General features: G+C 34.9%; 1 protein-coding gene across 2 annotated transcripts in view; it reads left to right on the top strand.

Annotated features, from left to right (window-relative positions):
• The window catches only part of RNGTT (RNA guanylyltransferase and 5'-phosphatase), a 263,048-nt gene that overhangs the window by 190,647 nt on the left and 48,959 nt on the right, over window positions 1–23,442 (top strand). For both annotated transcript variants that reach the window (XM_090279662.1, XM_090279663.1), the window contains exon 14: window positions 20,152–20,218. In XM_090279662.1, coding sequence (XP_090135788.1) covers window positions 20,152–20,218 — 67 coding nt within the window. The remainder of the gene's footprint in view (window positions 1–20,151; window positions 20,219–23,442) is intronic.

Below are 23,442 nucleotides of genomic sequence, written 5' to 3'. Positions count from 1 at the left end.
ATAACTTCATACGTTGGACTTCCATTTATATTCTGGAACTTCTGATTATTTCTGGTTTTGCAGTAGTTGTGTTCCTTCTTAGTTGTGGAGGGAGACGGAGCATGTTAGTCGAGGCCTCCATCTTGGCCAGAAATCTCCTGTGTTTGTTTACTTCCGTGTCCCAGGGAGAGCTGTCGCTCCTACTATGTTGTAAAGGGCAGAGCCTTAGGCATTCGTCAGTAACCAGCGACCTGTTTCACCACATTGTGGCACTGTACGCAGGGGAGGGGTTTGAAAAGGAACAATGCCACTTGCCCAGCACTTGCCCCCTTTCCAGGCACTTCTCCCACTTCCCTATGGGACTGGTGCCCCTCTAGTTGCTGCCCTGGCCATCGTTCCCAGAGTGGGTGGGTCTGTGGACATTCTAGGTCTGTGGCGTTTCTTTATACAAGTGGACTCTGCTGAGAGACTGGCAGTTTCTGTCTCCGTCCCAACACCCACTGGTTTGCACAGTCAGAAGCAATGAGGCTTGATTTTCCCTGGTGCTGGGACTGTGAGCTGCGAGGTCCAGTGAGGAGCTGGGAATGCTCCCCAGGTCTCCCTCCTGACTTTTAAAAATGTGTGACTGCGTTTTCCGCCAGTCTGCTGCTGCTGCCGCTGCTGCCACCACCACACCATGTCCTCTCTGCCCCAGCTCCGCCCCTCCTACCTGTCTGGATAGGTATTTCTTCTTTATATCTTTATTTGCTGGACTTCTATGTAGTTTGATTTTCTGGTTGTTTCTAGTTTTGAGGTAATTGTATTCCTTCTTAGTTGTGGAAGGCTTCCTTGTTTTTTTCTTATTTATTTTTTTTTGCCTCCTCCCACTGACATTTATGGCTTCCTGGTTTCTCTAGTACCCAGTTTGAAATACATGAAGCAAAAGGAAAACCCAAGCAATTCATTACCATCTGTTCCTTGGATCTTGAACTCCCTAGTTGGACTGCCTCCTTCTCTTCACCTTTTAGAGTTTATGTTTGCTTTATATATAATGACCTTGGTTTTCAGTTGTACTTAGTGAAAGAAGCAGGGAAAAGTTTGTCTATTTTATCTTCGTGGAACAAATCCCAGGAGCATAGCATTCAATTTACAGAAATTTAATGATGCATAACCTTTAAGAACCATTGACCCTGTTACTCACTAATTCTTGAATTGAATCAAAAGTGATGCATATGTCTTTAGGAAAGCTGTTTATCTTCATCTAAGATATCTGAATTGAGAAAAGAAAGATTCAAGTAAAATAAATACATGCAGCATTTCTGCTAAGTTAGTTTTCCAATACATCAGTGTATGTACTTTTTAGAAAAGATAATTTGTGAATTAGGAAAAGAAAGATAGAATGTATTGTATCAAATAATAACTTCAGTCTTTTCTTATAATTTCTGTTGTTAACTGGAAACTGGTTCTATTTTGTTAAATTCATTTTGGGTGGTCATTTATCTTTTAAGTTTGTTGTGCTGTGGATTGTTAAATGAGCCTGGTCTTTTATTACAAAACCATAGATCATCTCTGGAGCTAATGAGCTGGTCAAAGCATCTATTCTAAATTATAAGTTGTCTCTTATTTTGATGTTACTCCATACCCTTTGAAAGGTGAAGGTCAGACGTGCCACGTGATTTTCAAGAAATATTATTAGAGTATTCAGTTCAGATTTTTAAAAGTACTTTTTAAAAAGTTTAAATTTGAATTTGACTGAACATTTTTACCATTTTCTATTTTTATAATATTTTACCCAGTCGTTAATTAAAGTAAATAGTGTCTTCAGGAGGTAAGACAGTTATCTCCATTTCACAGATGAGGAAATGGAAAAAATGTCATTTAGTTTATGACTTATCCAACAGCATTCAGTGAATTGAGATTATAGCTGTAACTATAGACAAAGATTGGAACTCTAATTTTTTTTTTTGCCACCATCTTGTGTTCAGTCCAATAGACCATGCCAGTAACCAGATTAAATTTATATATCTTTCAAAATGAGAGCAAAGGAGGAAAAAGAGTTATCCAATTAGATCTTTAGCATCAGACATGGTCTGTAAATATCTAATTTTTCAGTCTGATGCATCAATGTTTCATCATTATCATATCCTTTCTTTCAAATGCAGCATAATAAAAAGTTCATAATACAAGACAGTAATCTCAAAAAATATTTTCCTCTTAACAAGAAATATGATAGTTATTTGAATTTTTTTATAATTTAAAGAAAAACAAAAAATGTGATATGTATAACAAACATATAGTACATATGCTCACCATTAAATATATTCCATATCTACATCTTATATATTGTACATATGCAGAATAAATATTATTGAAGATTTGTAATAGGTTTACAAACTATCAATGCTAGCATATTAAAAATTACTACTGTTTAAAATGAATTAGAATTTGGAAAATGGTATATTTAAATTGCACTTCTCAGTTTGAAATATTTATATGAAATGTAGATATGGAATATATTTAATAAATGTATTGTTGGGAAGAATTCATCATTAAAAATTAAGGTCTAGGGTCTATATTTATCTCTTATGCTGATATATATATGATGGAAGCACATTTTCAGTATTGTCTTTGGGAATTAGAATTCTGATGTAAGTTAATTAATATTTTAGCACGATGGAGAGTTCTTCTCTGTTTGTTTTTGGTTTTTGTTTTTTTCATTTGTTTTTTTTCCTTCCTTTTCACTCTTTCTCCTATTTGCCACTCTGTTGTTAAAATTCTATTCAATGTCAGGTATATTTGAGTAATGATGTAATGCTTTTCCATTCAGTGCTTCTATTTTGCTCATTGGGTATTTTCTTTAAAATGACTTATTTTGAGGTGATAGTAAAAAAGTTTAAAAATAAAACCCTAGGCCTCCGTTATATTTCAAGTTCAGGTCCCGGAATGCAGCAAAACCAGATGGGTGATGCCAGGACCAGCTGCAGTAACTAAAGGCCCTACCACCACTCCTGCCCTGGCAGTGATCAATCAGGAGTAGGGGTCACGACCCTGAAAGGATACACCTGGAAAAACTGATGAATATTCTATTGCAATCTTCCCTAAGACCTCCCCTAATAATCCTCAAAACCAAGGAGTCAGTGGTGCTCTCCCTTCTTCCTCTTCTTCTCCCACAGCCTACATCTCTTGGACTCTGGGGGTCCCCTTGAGACTTGCAAGCGGGAGCAGTGGGCACCGGTGACCCGCCCTGGGCTAACTCCCTGGGTCTATCGCCAAGGTCCCCTTTTCTCTTGACTCTCCAGTGAGGCAAAACAGCCCTGCCTAGGCTCTCTCCTGTTGCTTCCTCTGTCCTAGGCCTTTCTTGTTTTCACTGTCCCCAGCTTTAATAAATGTCCTCTGAAAAAATAAAATAAAATAAAGCCTGTATCTTAGCTGTCTAAGATTAGGAATGCTTATAAATGAAACTAAATGATCATAAATTTTATTTCCCAAGTCCAAACTAATTCTTTTTACCTTTGTAGTCTCATAGTTTTTTAGTCACAGTTATTATATTTTGCCTTGTATTATACTGAGCTGTTAACTTGACCCTCACACTACTTAATTAAGTGCTTTACACTTTGCCTATTTACAAGTACATGCTTTGAATTGAATTCAGTTCCCTGAAGACAAGAGAAACACATGACCCCACTTATATTTGGTTTTATATTATGGATTTGTTGACTTTGTTGCTATTCCAGCTTGCTTTTCATTGGGCTATCAAATTATATATTGATTTTTATTTTATTATCTATTCGTAGTTTTCATCACCTGGTTAGATTATTAAGATTTTGTTTCCTCAGTAATCTTTTAATTCACATTATGAAACATCAGATGATTATTGCTCAATTATTTTAAAACATAAATTCCATTCTAATAAACTGCTTCTAGATTACAGTCCAATCATAGTGCCTGACGCATAAAAGGTGCTCAAAAATGAATGAATGACTGAGAGAACTAATAAATGGTTTTTATAACTTCTCTGTTTAATAGATATTTACAGGTAAGATCCATATAGATGTTTACAGGTAAGGTCACTATGTTGAAGTATTTGTTAAAATTTTTTAATTTTAATTTAAGCTCCTTAATGCTATTGGCTGATTCTCTGCATGAGCATTCTTCAATACATGAAACTTGTTAACTTAAGATGTACCAGGTTAGCCCTGGCTGCTGTGGCTCAGTGGATTGACCATCAGCCTGTGAGCCAAGTGTCGCTGTTTCGATTCCCAGTCAGGGGACATGACTAGGTTGCAGGTCAAGCCCCCAGTTGGGGGCACAAGTGAGAGGCAACCACACCGTGATGTTTCTCTTCCTCCCTTTCTCCTTTCCCCTCTCTCTAAAAATAATAAATAAAATAAATTAAAAAAAAAAAAAAAAAGGATGTGCCAGGTTAATAGTTATCCAAAGTTAATAGGGCCCATTGAATAGATTTTCATAAAATTGTTATAATAAGTTATAGTATGTGTGAAGGGGGCCTATAGATTGTAAACTAATACACAAAGATTAGTCTGTTCTTTAAGCAAGCTTTTTTTTATTAATATGGAACCATTAATACATGTTAAATAATACTACTGTACCATAAATACATTTCTTAGAATAGGCAATATGTGTTTGAACATATATGCTTGATTGTATAGTTTGTCAAAATATATTTTGCCAAGGTATTTTTAGGTGTTTCTAAATAATTAGAAAGATACAGTTATGAGTAATGTGATATATTTATGTTATGTATATGTATATATCTTGTAGATTATAAAAATTTAAGGTACCCAAATGATATTATCTGTTTGATTTAAGTCAAACAAATGAGATTTAGGATAGAACCTTTTTCTTTACAGAGAGTACTACCTCTAGGTTCAAGATGATTATTTCCTGCATAGCATCTCCATCTTCTAACTTTCCAGAACGGTGTCTAGTGATAGGTCTGGCCCAGGCCTATCCTAGTATGTTAGGCAGTTTTCACTGGGGCAGGGAGTATATAAGCAGTTACTTTCCATTTTTGGCTACAGTGGGTACAACGGATTCCATCTTGAGATGCAGCAGAATTTTCTTTCTTGTTCAACAGAGTTCTTTGAGAATTTTTGTTCAGGTCACATCCCTGAGTGAACAGATGGTTTGCTTACTCTTCATTTGCACTCGTCAGTATGGTAGCCACTAGCCGTGTGTGACTGTTGAGAACTTGAGATGTGGCTAGCCTGAAAAGAGATATGCTGTGACATCACCAAATTTTGAATACTTAGTACAACAACAAGAAAAGTTATCTCAATAATAACTTTAAATGTAAGAGCAATTCTAGGTAGTTTCACTGATTAAGATTCTTATCACAAGCATTTTCACAACATAACTGATTGGCCAGTTTCACTGTAAAAGATAAAATAACTGGTTGAAAGCCCTGGCTGGTGTGGCTCAGTTGGTTGGAGTGTTGTCCTGTAAACAGAAAGGTCGCAAGTTGGATTCTCAGTCAGAGCACATGCCTAGGTTGTGGGTTTGGTTTCTGGTTGGGTGTGTAGGAGAAGGCAACCAATCAGTGTTTCTCTATTGCACTGAGGTTTCTCTCTTTCTCTGTCTCCCACCTTTCCCTTCTTTCTAAAAATCAATAAGCATGTCCTTGGGTAAGGATAAAAAAAAACTGGTTGGCAGTTGGATTTCATTTCTTCACTGATGGATCAACTGCTCAGGGATCAACTGCTCAGTGGCAGACTTAATATATTTATGCTAGTTGTCAGTTTTGGTTTAATTTTTCCATTGACAAAGTTTTCACAGTACTCTCATTTTTTCATATTATATAAATCTAAGTCCTCATACGGGTCTATACAGTGATGAGTAGATGTGATGGTCTTAAAGTCATAGTGGATAACGACTACAGATTAAGCCAGATTGCAACACTATGTGTAAAGCCACATTGCATATTCTTCTAAAGAATGCCTGGAGAGATCCAAAGGGCCAGCATAGTGACAGATTTCAGAAAGCACCAGCTCTAGTGGACTACCTAAAGGTTGGCACCAGTCCTAAAGTCCAGGAGCTGGAGTCTCCATGCCCAAAGCTGAGACCTGACATTAGGCAATAGCTCCCAGGGCAGGGAGGGAGGAGAAAGAAGCAGGTGTGGAAGTGTCTAGTAGTAGCAGATCTCAGGATGCAAGCAATAATACACATTCTGGAGTTCAGAGGTCACCCTAGAAAGCAGGGCTGTTTTCCTTGGGACAGTGGTCAGTGAGGTAACCAGGAGGAATTGTGCTGGCTGCAGAAGCCCTCCTTTACCCAGTGATGCAAAAAAGGGATCTGAAAGAAATAGTTCATCACTGTGGCATAGACAAAAGAGCATTTGGATTGCATAATCTGAAAAGCTACCTCCTTTCCCCCACCCTGCCTTTACTGGAACACATCCTGCCTGGTCCAGAAGAATCTCAGCTCTTCAACCTAAATTACAGAATGTATTACTATGGCATCAATTCAAATATACTATTGAAAATAAAAAAAAAGAAGAAGAAAACAAAGAGAAGTAAAACATACTGGTGGATGAAGTACCTGATGGGCCCCTTGCATCAGCATTGGTCCTTCTTCTCTGCATTCAGCCTATTACACTGAATTGTGGAGAAATAGTTCTTAGCCATTTTCTTGGCTGAAAGAATAAAAATGCTAAGTCTCTCTTTCTCTCTCTCTCTCTCTCCCCCCCTCTCTCTCCTCTCTCACAGAAGTTATTTAGAGCTCACTGTAATAATTTTCTTAATTTTTTGGTGAAATCACTGTTACAGATATAGCTCTGCTTAAACCAAATGACACTTGTTACCTGAAATGTGATGCATTCCGTTCTAGTACAATCAACACCTTAATGGAATACAAAGGTAACAGATATAAGATGGATCTGTTATATCTTATATGTCCTATATGTCAGATATAATTCATAATTTTTTATAGCTATGCCTACTTGGTGTTTTAAAAATACTGTACTTCTACTAGTTATAACATTTGACAGAATAAAAAATATACATAGTTAAAAATTTTAAGATAGAAGAATCTAGTTGATATGATCACTGGGTTCTTTTCCTAAATGGATTTCTACCTAGAAAATTGTTTGAGGGGGTAGAATAGCAGAGATAATGCCTGTACTATTTGGAAAACAATCTTTTTTTTCATTTATGAGATCAAACATAAGAAAGAAAGATGTTTGGTATTGTCTACTTTGGCTGGAATATTGGTAGCAAGATTGGAAATACTTGTTACTTGGTTCCAAATATACAATATATCTCTTAAAGTTAGCAGTTAAGAAGACTTTAAGGGTTGCATTTTAATTCTGGCATCTTTTATCATTAGCAAAGCTTTACTCTACTGTGCTAGTAGACTTCACATTTTCAGTTTTCATAAATCATATTAGGGAATCGTCAATTCCTACATGTATTCAAAATTTTTGACTGTGGAAAGTTCATTTTTATAGGATAATCATCACTAAAAATAATGTACACCCCCCATCTTTATTTGTTAAAATAAATAGTAACTGGAGAAATAAAACATTTAGTCTTAGAGGGTAGGTTTGTCTGTTTGGCCCAACAGTTTGTAAATGCAGAATAGCAAACTTTTATGAGGAAAAGGGCTTTATAGTATAATGTGTTTCTTGATCACAATAGATTCTGGAAAATTCACTGTTCTTCTTTTTTTGTATTTTATTTAATCTTTATTTTTTTCCCCTCCCCATTACCCTTTAGTCCCCTTATACCCTCTTCCCCTCAGCAATCACCACACTGCTGTCCCTGTCCATGAGTCCTTTTCCCTTTTTTGCTCAGTCCCTCCACCCCCTCAGTTCCCTGCCACTAGCTGTCATCCTGCTCTCCATCTATGAGTCTGTCCCCATTTTCCTCTCAACTGTACTTCCCATTACCTTCCCTGTTCTTAGAACACTACTGTGAAATGATCGATGGAAATAGAACCTGTATGTATGGGATTAATCGAAGTCTTTCTGCCTTATTCAGGCATTTTAGGTAGTGTTTCTGTGGTCATTACTTTTGAGCTAGATATTTTAAATTTGTTTTAAGCACTTGTGTTTTTTTCTGTATAACATCTTTTGATATAGCGAGTGTTTCATTATTGATTAGTTACCCCTGGATTAGCTTAAATCTATTGTGTTAGAGCATCAGGGAAAGAAAAGGTAAATTTGAAATCATATTGGCTTAAAAAGTGATCTCTTAAGTATTGAATCTGGTAAACGTTTATTATTTTACATTATAGATGTATTATATGTATACATATAATTTATATTTATTGTTACATTATATATTATGCATTTATATTATATATTGAAATAATTATGCATCATCTACTCAAAGCAGTCTTGAAATTATCACATTTGACCCTTTATCCTTCCTAATTGAACAAGGGAACTTGTGTTTGATAATAGTAAGATCAAGTTCTAAAATTTTGCTTCAGGGGCAGTGAGCTTAACAGGAGAGGACAGTTAGTATTGTTTAAATAAGGCCACTGTATTTTTTTCTTCATTAATGACTTTTTTTTACCCTAATAAAATTAGGAAGAGAATGGTGGATTCCATATAGTTTACTTATTTTTTTTATCCTCACCAAGAACATTTTTTCATTCCTTTTTTAGAAAGAGAGGAAGAGAGAGAGAGAGGGAGAGGGAGAGGAGGAGAAGTAGAGAGAGGGAGGAGGGAGGGAGAGAAAAAGAGAGACAGAAAGAGAGAGAGAAAAACATTGATGTCAGAGACAAACATCGATTGGTTGCCTCTCATAGGCTCCCTGACAGGGGATCGAACCCATCACATACGTATGTGCCCTGAGAGGAAATAGAATCTTGTGACCTTTTGGTGTATGGGAGAACCCTCCAACCAACTGAGCCACACTGTTCAGGTCTTACTTACTTTTTTAAATGTGAGGGAAACTATGAAGTGTATTTATTATAACAGGAAATCTACCTGTTCAAGGTTGTTGTGCGCCTAGGGTATGGCACTTGCCTGTGAGTTCCAGGGAGTGATAAAGGCTCTGACTTGAAGGACCCTGGACTGTTGGGGAGTTTGAAGGATTGGCTGTATAGTTAGCTTTTCCATCTTTTCTACCATTTTTATTTAGGAAACTTTTCATAGATTGAAAGCATAAAGTACCAAGTTTAATAGTTTTCATATTTTTTTCTGGACAGCATATTCTTTTGAGATGAAAGCTCAGGACTGTGATACTGGTTGTTATCAAAAATTAGTTTTAATTTTATCATAACTAAAATGTGCTTAATATTTATTAGTATTATTAACATTAATTATAACCTGTGTCATATCTTTTGAAGATTAAATTAATCCAAGTCAGTTAGCACAGTTTCTGATACACATACCTTAATCCATATTGGCTGTTAGTATAATTATTCTGCAAATGTTTATTGAATATCTTATTGAGTACCTAGGACAATACTAAGCAAATGAGGGATATAGAAGAAAGATTACATGTCACTTTCCCACAGGGCGTTACAACATAGTTGCGATAAATACACATGGAACAACAGTGAAGTATGTATGACAACATATAAATAAGAGGCAGACTGTGTGGCACAGGTTGTTGATGCTGTGGAAGAGTTCAGAACAGTGGCAAATCAGTGAGGGCAGAGCAATCGAGGTAAACTTCATATAGGAGGTGGCACTGCAGCTATGTCTGGAAGAATGGACACTATTGGAAAGTAAGGGCATTTCAGATGGAGATAACTGTGGCACATTCACAAGACATGAAAGAGGCAGAACTGATGGAAGCAGAGGCTTTCAATTGCTGATTAATAAGGAAATCAGAGAAAAAGATCTGAGACCTTGTCTTTGAAGCTTTTCCAGCTCTTCCCTTTTATACATCTAACGATGTAATCTTGTTGCCACCATGTTCTCGTTTGAATGCTGACATGTCATTTTCTCTGAAGCAAGACATTGTAAGATCAAGTTCTTTCTGCACTTGTATTACTGCATGAGGACGTCTGTCAGTGTAATTAATTGTGCTGTTTGTTGATGCAGTGAGCATAAATTTTCTTTTTTTATTCCTACCTCTTTATTTTTATTTTTTTGTTATATTATGATGACTCAGTTTCCTCATTTATTTCTGCAAAACACTTTTTTGGGCAATAACAATGAGAAGGAAGAGTAATGAAATATTAATAAAAAGGGGAGAAAAATTAAGCTTAAATATTCCTATAAAGAAATTATAAATAATGTTATTTCTTATATATTAAGTCTGTCTTACAAATAGTCCTTGTATAAATGAATTTTTTTCCTTTCATAGTACTCATCCCAGTAACTCTATCTTCTTTCCCTAAGAATCAGTAGATTAAACTGAACCATCATTTGTGTTCAATTATTTGTATCAACATACACTTAATCCATTAGAAATTTAGTTTTAAACTCCATGAGGTTGTTTTTATAATAGTGTTTTAATAGTTATAACTAAAAGTACTCTGCTTTTCATAGTTTATAGGTAACTAAATAGTTCAAGTTTCACTTTTATCGTTAGACAGTTCTTAAACTATGGTTAAAATTTCCAGAAATACAAATTTGGTAGGTACTTTATAAGCAATATCGGTAGGTAGTTTATAAACAACATTATATATACTCTTAAGAAAAAATGAAGCAAAGTATTTTGGATGATTTTAGTTATGGCAGTTGCAGATAAATATCACACAATCTAACTTGCCATCTTTCCTCAGGATGTCTTCACTTTAGACCACCATATTTATGATCTTTTGATTATTTCTCTGATGAATGACAAACTATTGAAGTTTAACTTAAGTACTTATGAAGTAGTTAATTTCCCTGAGTATCTGTGTGTACCTTTATTATTTTTTCACCTCTGTACTTTTTATTCAATTTTTTATTGTTTTATTACAGTTGTCCCATTTCCCCCCCTTTGCCCTGCTCTGCCCAGCCCTCCCACCCCCCCACTCCTATAGTCAATCCCCACACCATTGTCCATACCCATGGGTCATTCATGCGTGTTCTTTGACTAGTCTCTTTCCCAGATTTTACTTTTATTTGTGCTTTGTACACTTAAAGATTTATTTCATTTTATTTTAAGCTACCTTAATGTCTTGTAAAATTAATCTGATCCCAGGGGTAACAGATTGCTTTATCTCATTTAACCACCGAAAATAGACTTAATGGTTCTTCTCCCTCCCCCAAAAGGGCATTTCAATGCATTGATGACATACTCAATGTTCATATTGATTCTAGGACTTGCCAGCACCTGCTGCTTTGCTTTTCTTAATGACTTTAAAAAAGTCATGAAAACAACTTTTTGGAGTTAAAGAATATTAGCAGATGAACTCTCTTCTTGGCTAGTTAACTAAAGTCCTTTTATTGTTGGGCTTGCTTATGTTCTGTTGACTTCTTTTTCCATCTCTACTCTTATTCTCATTTCCAATCTCAACAATCCACTTAACTGAATGGAAAAATGAATGGAAACGTATTGGGTTATTAGATACTGCCACCTCACTTTCAAGAATAATCAAATTAGCTTTACCATAAGGACAGGACAGTCTTTAAGCCGTTTATAAAATATGGTCCTAGTTAGCTAGGTAACATTTAATTTTTATTTACGATTTTAAGAAATGTTAAAATTATCATGTTTTACAGCATCAACAGCATTATGGACATCTCATGAATTCCTATATTAGCCCAGCGCCATGAGATTCTTGAATACCTAGACTAGATTATAGTTGTTACATTACTGAGGTTGAGCTATCTCACACATTATGTTGACTTTTAACTGTTAGCTGATCAAGGCATATATCAAAGATAAATATAATTATAATATTTTTAAGCAAAATAATTGACATGCAAGTCAACATTCTAGTCAGTTACTTTTAACTTTGAAGTAATTAAAAATAGTTTTAGTGTTATCATTATTATAAATGTGTTTGGAACATATATCAAAATAAAGAACAAAATGAATTGCCATAGTTCAAATTCTTTTACATGAGCTACTTAGCTAAGTAAAAAGTTTTTAAAGGGCTTTACAAACTACAACCAGTCAGTAGTTACTCTGAACAAAAGAATATACTCATTCAGTTAAGGCAGGAACAAACCGTTGGGCTAACTCAAAATAAGCTGATTCATAATTATAAATAAAGACACAAAAATGATAAAGAATTAATTTCCTTTAAAAATAAATTTTTCATTGCTAGTACATGCCTAGCAATGAAAAAAGTAATAACCCAATAGCTACAAAACCCATATTTTAAGAAAAGGGATGCATATGTAGTATTTACTAGAAGAGTATTCAAATTATAATTAATAGCAAAGAGAAGACCAGTTTAATGTGTATTCTGTCAATGAGACACTTAGACAGTTCTCTGTATTTTGGTTACTTCATGTGTCAGTCAGCATTGTGAAGAGTTCTATGAAGCTGCAATTCAGATTTGCAGTAATTCTTTTCAATGTAGAATATGATAATCTGTCATTCTGGAGTCTGTGGTTTTAAAAAACAAAATTTTTCTTTTTGATTGATCATAGCTATTATTGAAATAGCTGGTAACGTGACATGGTGCTATAATTTAGATGAAAAAAATTCAATTTTGAATTATATTTGCTCAGCTTAAATTTCTGTTTCTATTCTCCAAAGCATCTTTTGTATATCTTTTTCTGCAGAAACAGCTTCTTAACACAATGTTCCTACATTTTCCCAGGGGAAAAGGAAGACTTCACAATCAAATTCTTGTTTGAAGTATACAAGGGGAACTTGTACAACAAAAATGGGGGAAAATACGATTTAGGATTTCCCAATACAGGAAGTGAAAATTTTATTCCATTTAACCTCTTTAATAAATGTGACTTACATGTACACCATGGGGTCAGTATCAAGGAGATGAAAATTTATGAATGTGATGATAATTTAGATGATTCCAGATGTTTAGATATGATGCTAACCCCTACAGAAAACATTCTTCCCTCTCTTCTTTTGTAGGTAGAAGTAAGCTGTAGAATAATTCTTAGGATCATTAGATAACAAACTAGGCAAAGAGCTATATGTGTTTAATGATTTCCCTATTAAAATCCACTTTCCAACCTATTTTTTACACAGGCAGTTCTTTAAATAATGAATCAACCATCCATTTAGAATGCTCAGGGAGGATCAGTTTAGAATTATTTATAGGCTCAGTTCATTATATGGCCTAAGAACAGTTGCAGACTTCCTTTTTTTAATATAGTTAATAGAATTTGGAAGATGGAGTTTGTACATTTTTTACAGCTTTATTGAGGAGTAATTTCTAGAATTTAATATAAGTGGAAGTAGTGATTTTTAGAATTTTTAAACTTTTATTTTCAATTACAGTTTACATTCAATATTATATATTTTTTTGATTTATTTATTGTTTTCCTATTATAGTGGCCCCACTTTTTGCCCCATTGCTCCCCCCAACCCTTTCGCCCACAGTCAATCCCCACCCCGTTGTCCATGTCCATGGGTCATTTATATTAATTTTTAGAATTTTATATAAATGGAAGCATATGTTTTTCCCCCCACTTCCAGTGCTTCTTTCAATATTAAATTTATGTGTGTATTAATATTCCATTTCTTTGTATCAGTAAGTAGTATTTTATTGTGTAGATAGATCACAGTTTACTTATTCATTTACTTGTTGATCAACATTTGGGATGTTTTCAGTTTGGGGCTATTAGGAATAAGCTTCTATGAAAGTTGTGGACATGTGCTTTCATTTCCTTAGAGTAGAGTTTGGCAATTTTTTTCTGTAAAGAACCAGATGGTAAATATTTTAGGCTCTATAGGCCTGGATTCTCCCTTGCATTGTGGTCTAAAAACTCCAGGTAGTAAGCTGGGGCAATGGTAGGAGTCACTTAATTTGTTTCCTTTCTCTCGGGTAGCACTGACCTGTGCTACTTCCTTCCTGTCCAGTTCCTGAAAACCATTATGCCACCCTGCATACTTAGTTCTTTAGTAGGAGTAGGGCCTAGGTTAGTCCTTGCTGCTCTGTCTTGGCTGGACTGAAAAATCTGTCTGTAAATTTTAATGTAATTGTTTCTCTTTTTTCAATTTTAATGCCTTTGTATTTAAAATAATTATGCCTAGATACATGAGTATTGTGCTTTCACATTATATTTATGCCATAGAATATGTAGCTCCAATGTGAAGAAGGGGATAAGCGACTTGTGGATTCCCTAGTATCTTACCTCCAAAAATACTTATCTATTTATACAGGAATATTAAAATATGTTAATGTATCAATTAATATTGTACCCCTAAGTTAGGAGTCACTCTCACTCTTATTGATTGCTTATGTTGTTTTTTTCTTAGTGCTTTTTATATTGGGACCTTTTATATTATGAAATATAATATGCATATAGAAACATACAAAACATAAAGGTACATCTTAATGAAATTTCGTGTAAGCAACCCCATTAACCCAGGACAAGAAAGAAATAGCATCTTAGATGCCTCCAGCTTGCTCTGTCTCATTCACAAACTTCTTCCTCCCACCAAGGATAACCACTATCCAGACTTCTCCGGTTTTACTTTCTTGCTCTTTTTTATACTTTTATTGTTTGGATTTGCATCTCTAAATAGTAGGATTAGGTTTTGCCTGTTTTCAGAACCTTCCCTAAATGCAAATTTATGTTCTTTTATGTTTGGCTTCTTTTGTCATTGTTGTGAATTTGAAATTCATTCATGCTGTATGGAGTTCATTCCTTTCCATTGCTTTCTCTACACAAGGTGGGATGAAAGTAAGTTTGCAGTTGTGAACAAAGTTTATTCTTATATTATTATTTATTAACTATTGTATTATTTTTCATACAGAATTTATTCTTATGTTATCATTTATTATTGTGTTATTTTCCATGCAAACAACTGTAAATCTACTTTTGTCTCACCCTGTATATATAAAACATAAACATAATATAATACTTTTTTGATGGATGGAAGTTCTGGGGTGATCAGCCATAATAGCCAAACACATTTTTTTGTGTGTGTTTAAGACCATGCACACACACGTCTGTTGGACATATACCTAAAATTGCAATTGCCAGGCCCTAGGTTATGTGTGTGTTCCATTTAGGAGATAATACGTGTTATAAATTCCTTCTACTTGGTGGCTTCTTTCAATATGTGAATAATGTCTTTCTAAAATTGGTATTTATTTTTTCCCTTAGTTGATTGATATGCAACTGATATATAATATTATATTAGTTTAAGGTGTATAACATAATGAATTGTGAATTGATTACCCCAGTAAGTTTAGTTAACGTTCATCACTTCCTGTAGTTACAATTTTTTTTTCTTATGATGAGAACTTTTAGATCTACAATTCCATATTGTTAACTACAGTCACCATTGCCATACATTTGATTTATCTCATAACTGGAAGTTTATAACTTTGGCTATTTTCACCCAGTTTCCTCCCTGCCCACCCTTTGGCAACCACCAATCTAGTCTCTGTTTTTATGAGTTTGTTTTTTTAGATTCCACATACAAATGAGATCATGAGGTATTTATCTTTCTCTGTGTGACTTATTTTATTTAGCATAATGCCCTCAAGTTCCATCCATGTTTGTTGCAAATGGCATGATTTTCTTTTTTTATGGCTGTTATAAATAATGCTGTAATGAACATGGGGGCGCAGGTATCTATTTCAGACAGTCATTTCATTTCCTTTGGATTTATACTCTGAAGTGGGATTGCTGGATCATATGGTAGTTCTGTCTTTAATTTTTTTGAGGAACCCACATACTGTTTTGCATAATGGGTACACTAATTTACATCCCACCAACAATGCGAAGGGTTCCGTATTTTTTCACATTATCATGAACACTTATTTATATTGTCTTTTAACAATTGTGAGGTGGTAATAGGTCATTGTGGTTTTGATTTTCATTCCCCGATGATTAGTGATGTTGAGTACCTTTTGATGTACCTGTTGGCCATTTGTATGTGTTTTTAGTTCCTCTGCCCATTTTTAATCTGTTATTTATTTATTTATTTTAGGTATTAACCTCTTATCAGATATATGATTTGCAAATATCTTCTCCCATTCTGTAGTTCCCTTTTCATTTTGTTGATTGTTTCCTTTGCTGTGCAGATTTTTAGTTTGAAGTAGTCCCACTGTTTTATTGTTTTTGTTCTTGCTGTCTTTGCTTTTGGTGTCAGATATTAAAAAAAAAAATCTTTGTTAAAACCAATGTCAGGAAGCTTACTCTTTATGCTTCTTCTAGAATTCTAGGAGGTGTCTTTTTTTTTTTTTAATTCTCACCCAAGGACATTTTTTCATTGCTGAGAGAGAGAGTGACAGAGAGACAGATAGAAAAACAGAGAGAGACAAAGAGAGAGAAATGGAAACATTGATTGGTTGTCTTCCATATGTGCCCTGACTGGGAATCGAACCCACAACACAGGCACATGCCCTGATGATGAATCAAAGCAGCAACCTTCGCTTTGTGAGATAATGCTCAGCCAACTGATCCACTATGGTCAGGGCTGATCCAGCTTCCTATTGTTTACCTCAGCATCTTATTTATTTCTTTTATTTATTTCATTCAATATATATTTCACTTAACCAAACATCATTTTCAAGTAGTTTATTTCTATTGACACATAGATTATATAAAAATGTTATTGGTAATGGTGGTTTTTCTTTTGTTCTGTTTTTTTTTATTTACAAAAGTTTAGAGCATTTGTTATGCTTTCTAGGGTTTAGAAAGCAAAGCAGAATAGAATAAGCTATGAAAAGTTTCTAAGGATAAATAAATTCTCTCATTGGTTCATTTAAGTTTTATCTGAGCCTAAGCACACAGATAAAGTTTATTTATTTTCTATTGGAAGCCTCAAGGAATGTAGGCCTTCTCAATGGTATGCATTTTCTCAAATTCAGAAGGGCACCATTGATCCCATATTAAGTGCATTTGTTTTGTCTTTTTTTTCTCAAGATAGATATATTAGATTTGGTCTGGTCTTTGGAGAACTTGTTTGGCTAAGAAGTGTGATTTCCCGTATTCAGTATTCAAGATACTGTAAGTTTTTTCAGGGTATTGTGTTGCAGTTTAAAAATATATCTGTTAGTAGGTATTGTAATTATGGCTTATAGATAGAACAGTTAATTTTGAGTTATTTAGCTTATTATTTTTTTAAAGGTCCCCTTTTTTTTTAAACTCAGTTTGAAATAATTATAGACAATTTTCTTTAAAATAAATATTTCTATATTTCATACATCATCACTTTATGGTGAATAGGGTCTTTTAAAATAATGTTTATTTGATTACCTGACAAGTTTTATCTTCCTTTACATAAAAAGCTTTTCTTGGAAATAATTTTGCAACTTTCTTTCCAGCATAGATACTTGTTAATATTTGTATTTGGTAAATTGGAGCAAAATGAACATTAGTCTTGCCTATCTTTACATTTTCAAAGGCTCTAATAGATTCTTTTATTTTCCCCCAATAGTGCCTTTTTATTGCTAGTTGCCAAAAACAGCTTGTTTGGTAGCTGCACTATAGAAGCATTTAGTTCAAGCAAATAATTTTGGGAGTTGTTAGCATTTGCTTAAAGGTTATGTTAATGTTCATGTAACTTAGGGCAAAACAATTACCTAGCATTAAATGATTCAGGGTTATCATTTTAACATATACATATAAATGCCTCTATCAGTGCTGAATTAATACCTTACTTTGGGTATTTAAAATGTGATTACTGTAATATACACAAGTACCCTGTCATCATAAAATGGTGCGTATTATTTGACAATAATTATGTATACAATTTGGCAAAATAATTTTTTGAAACGTAACAACATGTTAAGAAGTGTCCCATCTTAGAAGTGTGAATTTGTGTTCTTAAAGTATTCATTATTTTACACATATTAGGCCTTTAAATTAAGATACATGTTAAAACGCATTCAAATGGTGGTGGTAAAATAATTTGTGATGAGGAATAATAGGTACACGAATGAGAAAATACAGTATTTAAAAAGTGAAATATGTATGTTATGTAATTGGCGTATTTAGGAAATTTCTTATTTAGGAAAAGGTAGTTATTAGATAGGCAAGTTAAAGGAAGGAGAACACAATAACTAGTATTTTGGCAAGGTCCCTAAAATGCATATTCATAGTAATTACAAGCATATTGACTTTAAATGTCAGCCAGCTTTTATTCACTTCTTTTTATAGGATCTATTCGTATGTGCAGTGACTATTCTTCTAACAGGGGGGTTTATCAAGGTTTTTATGAACATTTGTTATATAGGAAATAAGTTACCACTGTTACATTTAACTAACATGAAATTTATGATACTAACAATGATTTATGAGAGAAAGTTTGTTGGTTGGATTAATTTTTTTATCAGTTGATGGTAAAGGAATTCTCCATTTCACAGTTGAGATTTGGGGACATTTTCTATGCTCTCTACTTGCATCCAGTGAACAGATGCCTTTGTCATTTTTCTAATCTTCGACAGCATGCTAAAGTGAATTACTACAAGTATCATTTGTATTCCAAATATAAGTAGTTTTTTGCTAAATTGGTTTAATTCAGGATTGTGTTCCATCAGCTATTAACATAGTGGCCTTTAAAGGCTCTGTAGGCCTTTAAAGATTGTCCAGGAATGTAGGATGTTCCCAGGGGACTGAATATGTACCTTGTTTTATAAAATCAAAAGTGATTTGCAAATGTGCTTAGTCTTACTAAACTGATTCAGTGGGAGGTAATCGAATCACACAGCCACCTCACAACCGTCACCTGGTGACAATGATTATAAGACACCATAGAGTATCGGGGGCATTTTAATTTCAGAGCATTTAAAATATAAATAAATGCTTATCTTGGAATTGTTGAAGTAGGTTTGAAGTCATTAATTTTAAAAGGAACTTGTATTAATATTTTCTATGATTAGACCAATGTGGTACATACACTGAGAATTTTCCATTTGATTGTTCTGAGTTTGTTTTATTTTTCTTCATTTAGATACTACTCAATATTCTATTCTTAGATACATGTAATAGAAATTACATTCATCCTAGAGATATTTTTTACCTTTAACTTTCACTGTCTAGATTCTGAGAAGATGTATTTTGGCCTAGTTGCTTTGGGTGGGGGGTATAGGCAATTGTTTTTGTGTGTGTGTATCCTTTATATATGACAATGTTAAGAAAAACTGGTGTCCATTTACTCACAGTGTTCATGAAGAAAAGATTTGTTATACTAGACAGATGAAATGAACACAAGGTATTTAATTCTGCTCTTTTCCTGCCTTGCATCACTGCACATTCTACAAGCACAGTTCCAGTGATGGTGCTTCTTCATTCACAGTGTTTTCACGCAGTCAGGAATGGTGGGCCTTTTTGAAGTGGGAATAGGAAGGGAGAGGATTATGCAGGGAAGGTAACCATTGTTTTTTTCCACCCTCTGTATGGTTTGATTTTTATTTTCATGTGCATGTATTGTTTTTTAAGAATTAAGTATATCATAAAAATGTGGCTCCACATTGCTTATAAAATAAAGATGCGGCATTTGACATTCTTCACAATCCACTCCAAACTTCCTTTGGATTTTTCTTCATCTCCAGTTAAATCATCCCTTACTCCAGCCATACTTGCCTCTGTCTCAAATCTTCTGCATTCTCAAGACTTTTCTTAACTTTCTTCCTCTGTCTTACCCACCCTATAAAGCTAAGCCCAAATCCTACCTATTCAGACTTTTTCAGCTCCCCATAGCAAATACCTCTTACTTCACTATGGTGAATACCTGTATAAATAGCACTTATCAGAGGCCACCTTTTACTAGGGTTAATTATTTATATGTCTGGTTTTCCTGTTAGATTTTGGGACTTAATTATTTAGGTTTGCATTATCTCCTTTGGTGCGAACTAGAGATACACAGTGAGTGTTTCTTGAGTCGAATCCTTACAGATTTTTAAATATATGTGTTACTTCATTTGATTCTCCCCCAGAGACACTACACAATAATTTAGTTAGAATTAGTAATATGTTAGACTGTTCTGTATTTACCCACTATTTTCTGAAGTATAAGAATTATTTCTTTGCTAGTTATTATCCCATATTGCAAAAGATAAAAATAATTGCATAGTCATTTTTCACTGTGTTTTATTTTTCATCTATTACATAACTTTGATGATTATGTAACTTTATATTTAAGGAGTAGTATTTTTTAAATAATACTTTCTTTTTCTTTGTAGGTTACTTCCTCAGAATGTTGGCCTTCTCTATGTTGGAGGTTATGAAAGACCCTTTGCACAAATCAAGGTATGATTGTTCATTTTTAAGTATACTTTTCATAGATGTAGTTCACTTGTCCAGAACCCACCAAAAACCTCCAAATAACCATCAACATATCAAAGATATTGTAATTGTGAACTATTAATTTTATAAGAGAGTAAAATTTAAAGCCACTGACTAATCTTTTTGATTACGCCTTTTGCCCTTAAATTTTTTGGCAGCTTTATTGAGGTGTAATTAATGTACAAAAAATCATACATACATAAACTGTGTAATTTGTTAAATGTTGACATGCTTACACTTCTGAAACCATCACCCCCAAAGTTTCCATGTCCCTTTGAAATTGTACCCCTTCCCCTGCCTTTTCTTTTTCCCTTTCAGTCCTCAGGTGACCACTGATGTGATTTATGCCATTATAGATTCATGTGCATTGTCTAGAATTTTATATGAGTGAAACCACACAGTATTCCATGCCCCACCCCTCTTGGCTTCTTTCACTCAGCATAATTATTTTGGGATTCATCCACATTGTTCCACTTAACAGTAATTCATTTTTCTTAAAAATTGTTTTATTGCTGAATAGTATTTCATCAAATGGTTAGAGCACAATTTCTTTATCCTTATACCTGTTGTTGGACAGTTGAGTTGTTTCTGCTTTTTGGCTATTTAAAATAAAACTGCTTTCAATGTTTGTATACAAGTTTCTGTATAGATACATAGTTTCATTTTTCTTGAGTAAATACCTTTCATGGGAATGGCTGGGTTAATGGCAATTGTATGTTTAAGAAACTGCCGGCCTGTTTTCCCACCAGCAAAATATGAGTGTGCCAGCTTCTCCACATCTTCGTCAGCATTTGGTGTGGCCAGTCTTTTAAAATTTAGCCATTCTTGTAGGTATGTAGTGGTATTTCATTATAGTTTTAATTTAAATTTCTGTAATGACTAACAATGTTGAGATTCTCCTCATGTGCTTATTTGCCATCTGTACATCTCTGGTGAAATTTGTGTTCAAATCTTGCCATTTTAAACTGGGTTTTTTGTTTTCTTACTGTTGAGTTTTGAGCATTCTTTATATCTTGTGGCTTTAAGTTCTTTACTAAAGTGTGTGATTTGTATATACTTACTCTGAGCTATGGCTTGCCTTTTCATTCCCTTAACAGGGTTCTCCAAAAAGCAGAATTTCTTTAAATTGATGAAATATAGTTTACTGGTTTTTCTTCATGGCTTATACTTTTGGTGTTGATCTAAGAAATATTTGTCTAACCCAAAGTCACAAAGATTTTCCTCCTATGTATTCTTCTAGAATCTAAATAATTTTAGGTTTATAATCTATATGAGTTAATTTTTTGTATATGATGCAAGTTTCAAGATAATGGAGGAATGTCATTTCTTCCCTTCACCTTTTTGGAGGCACATGGATAACTGGTTTTAAACTATTTGTTAAAAGAATACTTTTCCACCATTGAATTGCGTTTGCATCTTTGTTGAAAATCAATTACCCATATTCATGTGTGTGATTCTTATTTCTGGACTCTTTATTCTGTTCCACTGACCTATGTGTCTCACCAATAGAACACTGTCTTGGTTAATATAGCTTTATGATAAGTCATGCAGAGTCAGGCAGTGTAAGTTCTCTAATTTTTTTTTTTTTTTTTCAAAGTTGTTTTGGCTAATCTAGATTCCTTTAATTTCCATGTGAATTTTAGAATCATCTTGTCAATTTTAATAAAAATGTTTGCTAGAGTTTTGGTTTGGATCATGTTTAATGTGTAAACCAATTAGCGAGGGGGATAATGGTGGAAAGAAAGGGAAGGGACTGGTCAAAGCATATGTATGAATAACACATGGACATGGACAACAGTGAGGGAATTGACTGTGGGAGTGGGGGTTGGGATGGGTGGAGGAGGGCAAAGGTGGAAAAATTGGGACAACTGTAATAGAATAACAATAAAATATAATAAAAAATCAATTAAAAAAGGAAAAGATGATGTAAAACAAAATCCGAGGAGAAATGACATCTTAACAATATTGAATCTTTGGAGACTTCTGGCCAAGATGGAGGCATAGACAGACACGCTGCATCTCCCTCCACAACTAAGAAGGAACACAACTACCTCAAAACTAGAAACCAGAAGTTCCAGAAAATCAAACTACACTGAAGTCCAGCAAACAAAGATATAGAGAAGAAATACTCATCCTGACAGGTAGGAGGGGCGGAGCAGACACGGTGTGGTGGCAGCAGCAGGCCAGCAGAAAGCGCAGACACACGTTTTAAAGCCAGGAGGGACACCTGGGGAGCATTTCCAGATCATCACCAGACCTCCCACGGTCTCAGCACCGGGGAAAGTCAAGCCTCATTGCTTCTGACTGTGCAGACAAGTGGGGGCTGGGGTGGAGGCAGAAACTGCTGGTCTCAGCACAGTTTACTTGTTTAAAGGGCCCCCACGGTCCTAGAACGTCTGCAGACCCACCTACTCTGGGAATGATGGCCAGAGCAGCAGCTAGAGGGGTGCCAGTCCGGTGCAGAAGTGGGAGAGGTGCCTAAAAAGGGCAAGTGCTGGGCAGGCAGCATTGTTCCTTCTCAGACCCCCACATACAGCGCCACAACATGGTGAAACAGGTTGCCCTTTACTGACAAATCCCGAAGGCTCCGCCCCTTACAACATAACAGGAGTGACAGCTCCACCTGGGATGCGGAGGCAAACAAACACAGGAGCCTATCAGAATGAGAAGACAGAGAAGTATGGCCCAAAAGGGGGAACGGATCAAGGTTCCAGTGGGAGAACTAAGCGATCAGGAGATAGCCAACCTAGCAGACGAGGAGATAGACTACCTAACAGATGCAGAATTCAAAGCACTGGTGATAAAGATGCTCACAGGCCTGACATATGCTTGAGTACGGCAAATGTATAAGAGAAGAAGTGAAGGCAATGCTAAGTGAAATGGAGGAAAATCCACACAAAACCAATGGTGAAGGGAAGGAAACCAGTGTTCAAATCAATGATTTGGAACATAAGGGAGGAAAAAAGTCAACCAGTGCAGAATGAGGAAGCAAGGATTGAAAAAAATGAGGAAAACTTCCCAAATTTTGTGAAGGGGATGGACATACAGGTTCAGGAAGCATGGAGGGTCCCAGTCGAGCTGGACCCAGAGGGGACCACACCGGGATGCATCATGATTGAGATGCCAAAGGTGAAAGATAAAGACAGAGTCCTGGGGGCAACAAGAAAGAGGCAGAGAGTTGCCTACAG

The sequence above is a fragment of the Furipterus horrens genome, unplaced genomic scaffold, assembly GCF_987537825.1.
Source record: "Furipterus horrens unplaced genomic scaffold, mFurHor1.1.pri manual_scaffold_6, whole genome shotgun sequence".
Taxonomy (NCBI): Eukaryota; Metazoa; Chordata; class Mammalia; order Chiroptera; family Furipteridae; genus Furipterus; species Furipterus horrens.
This window is presented reverse-complemented; position numbering and strand designations above follow the sequence as displayed.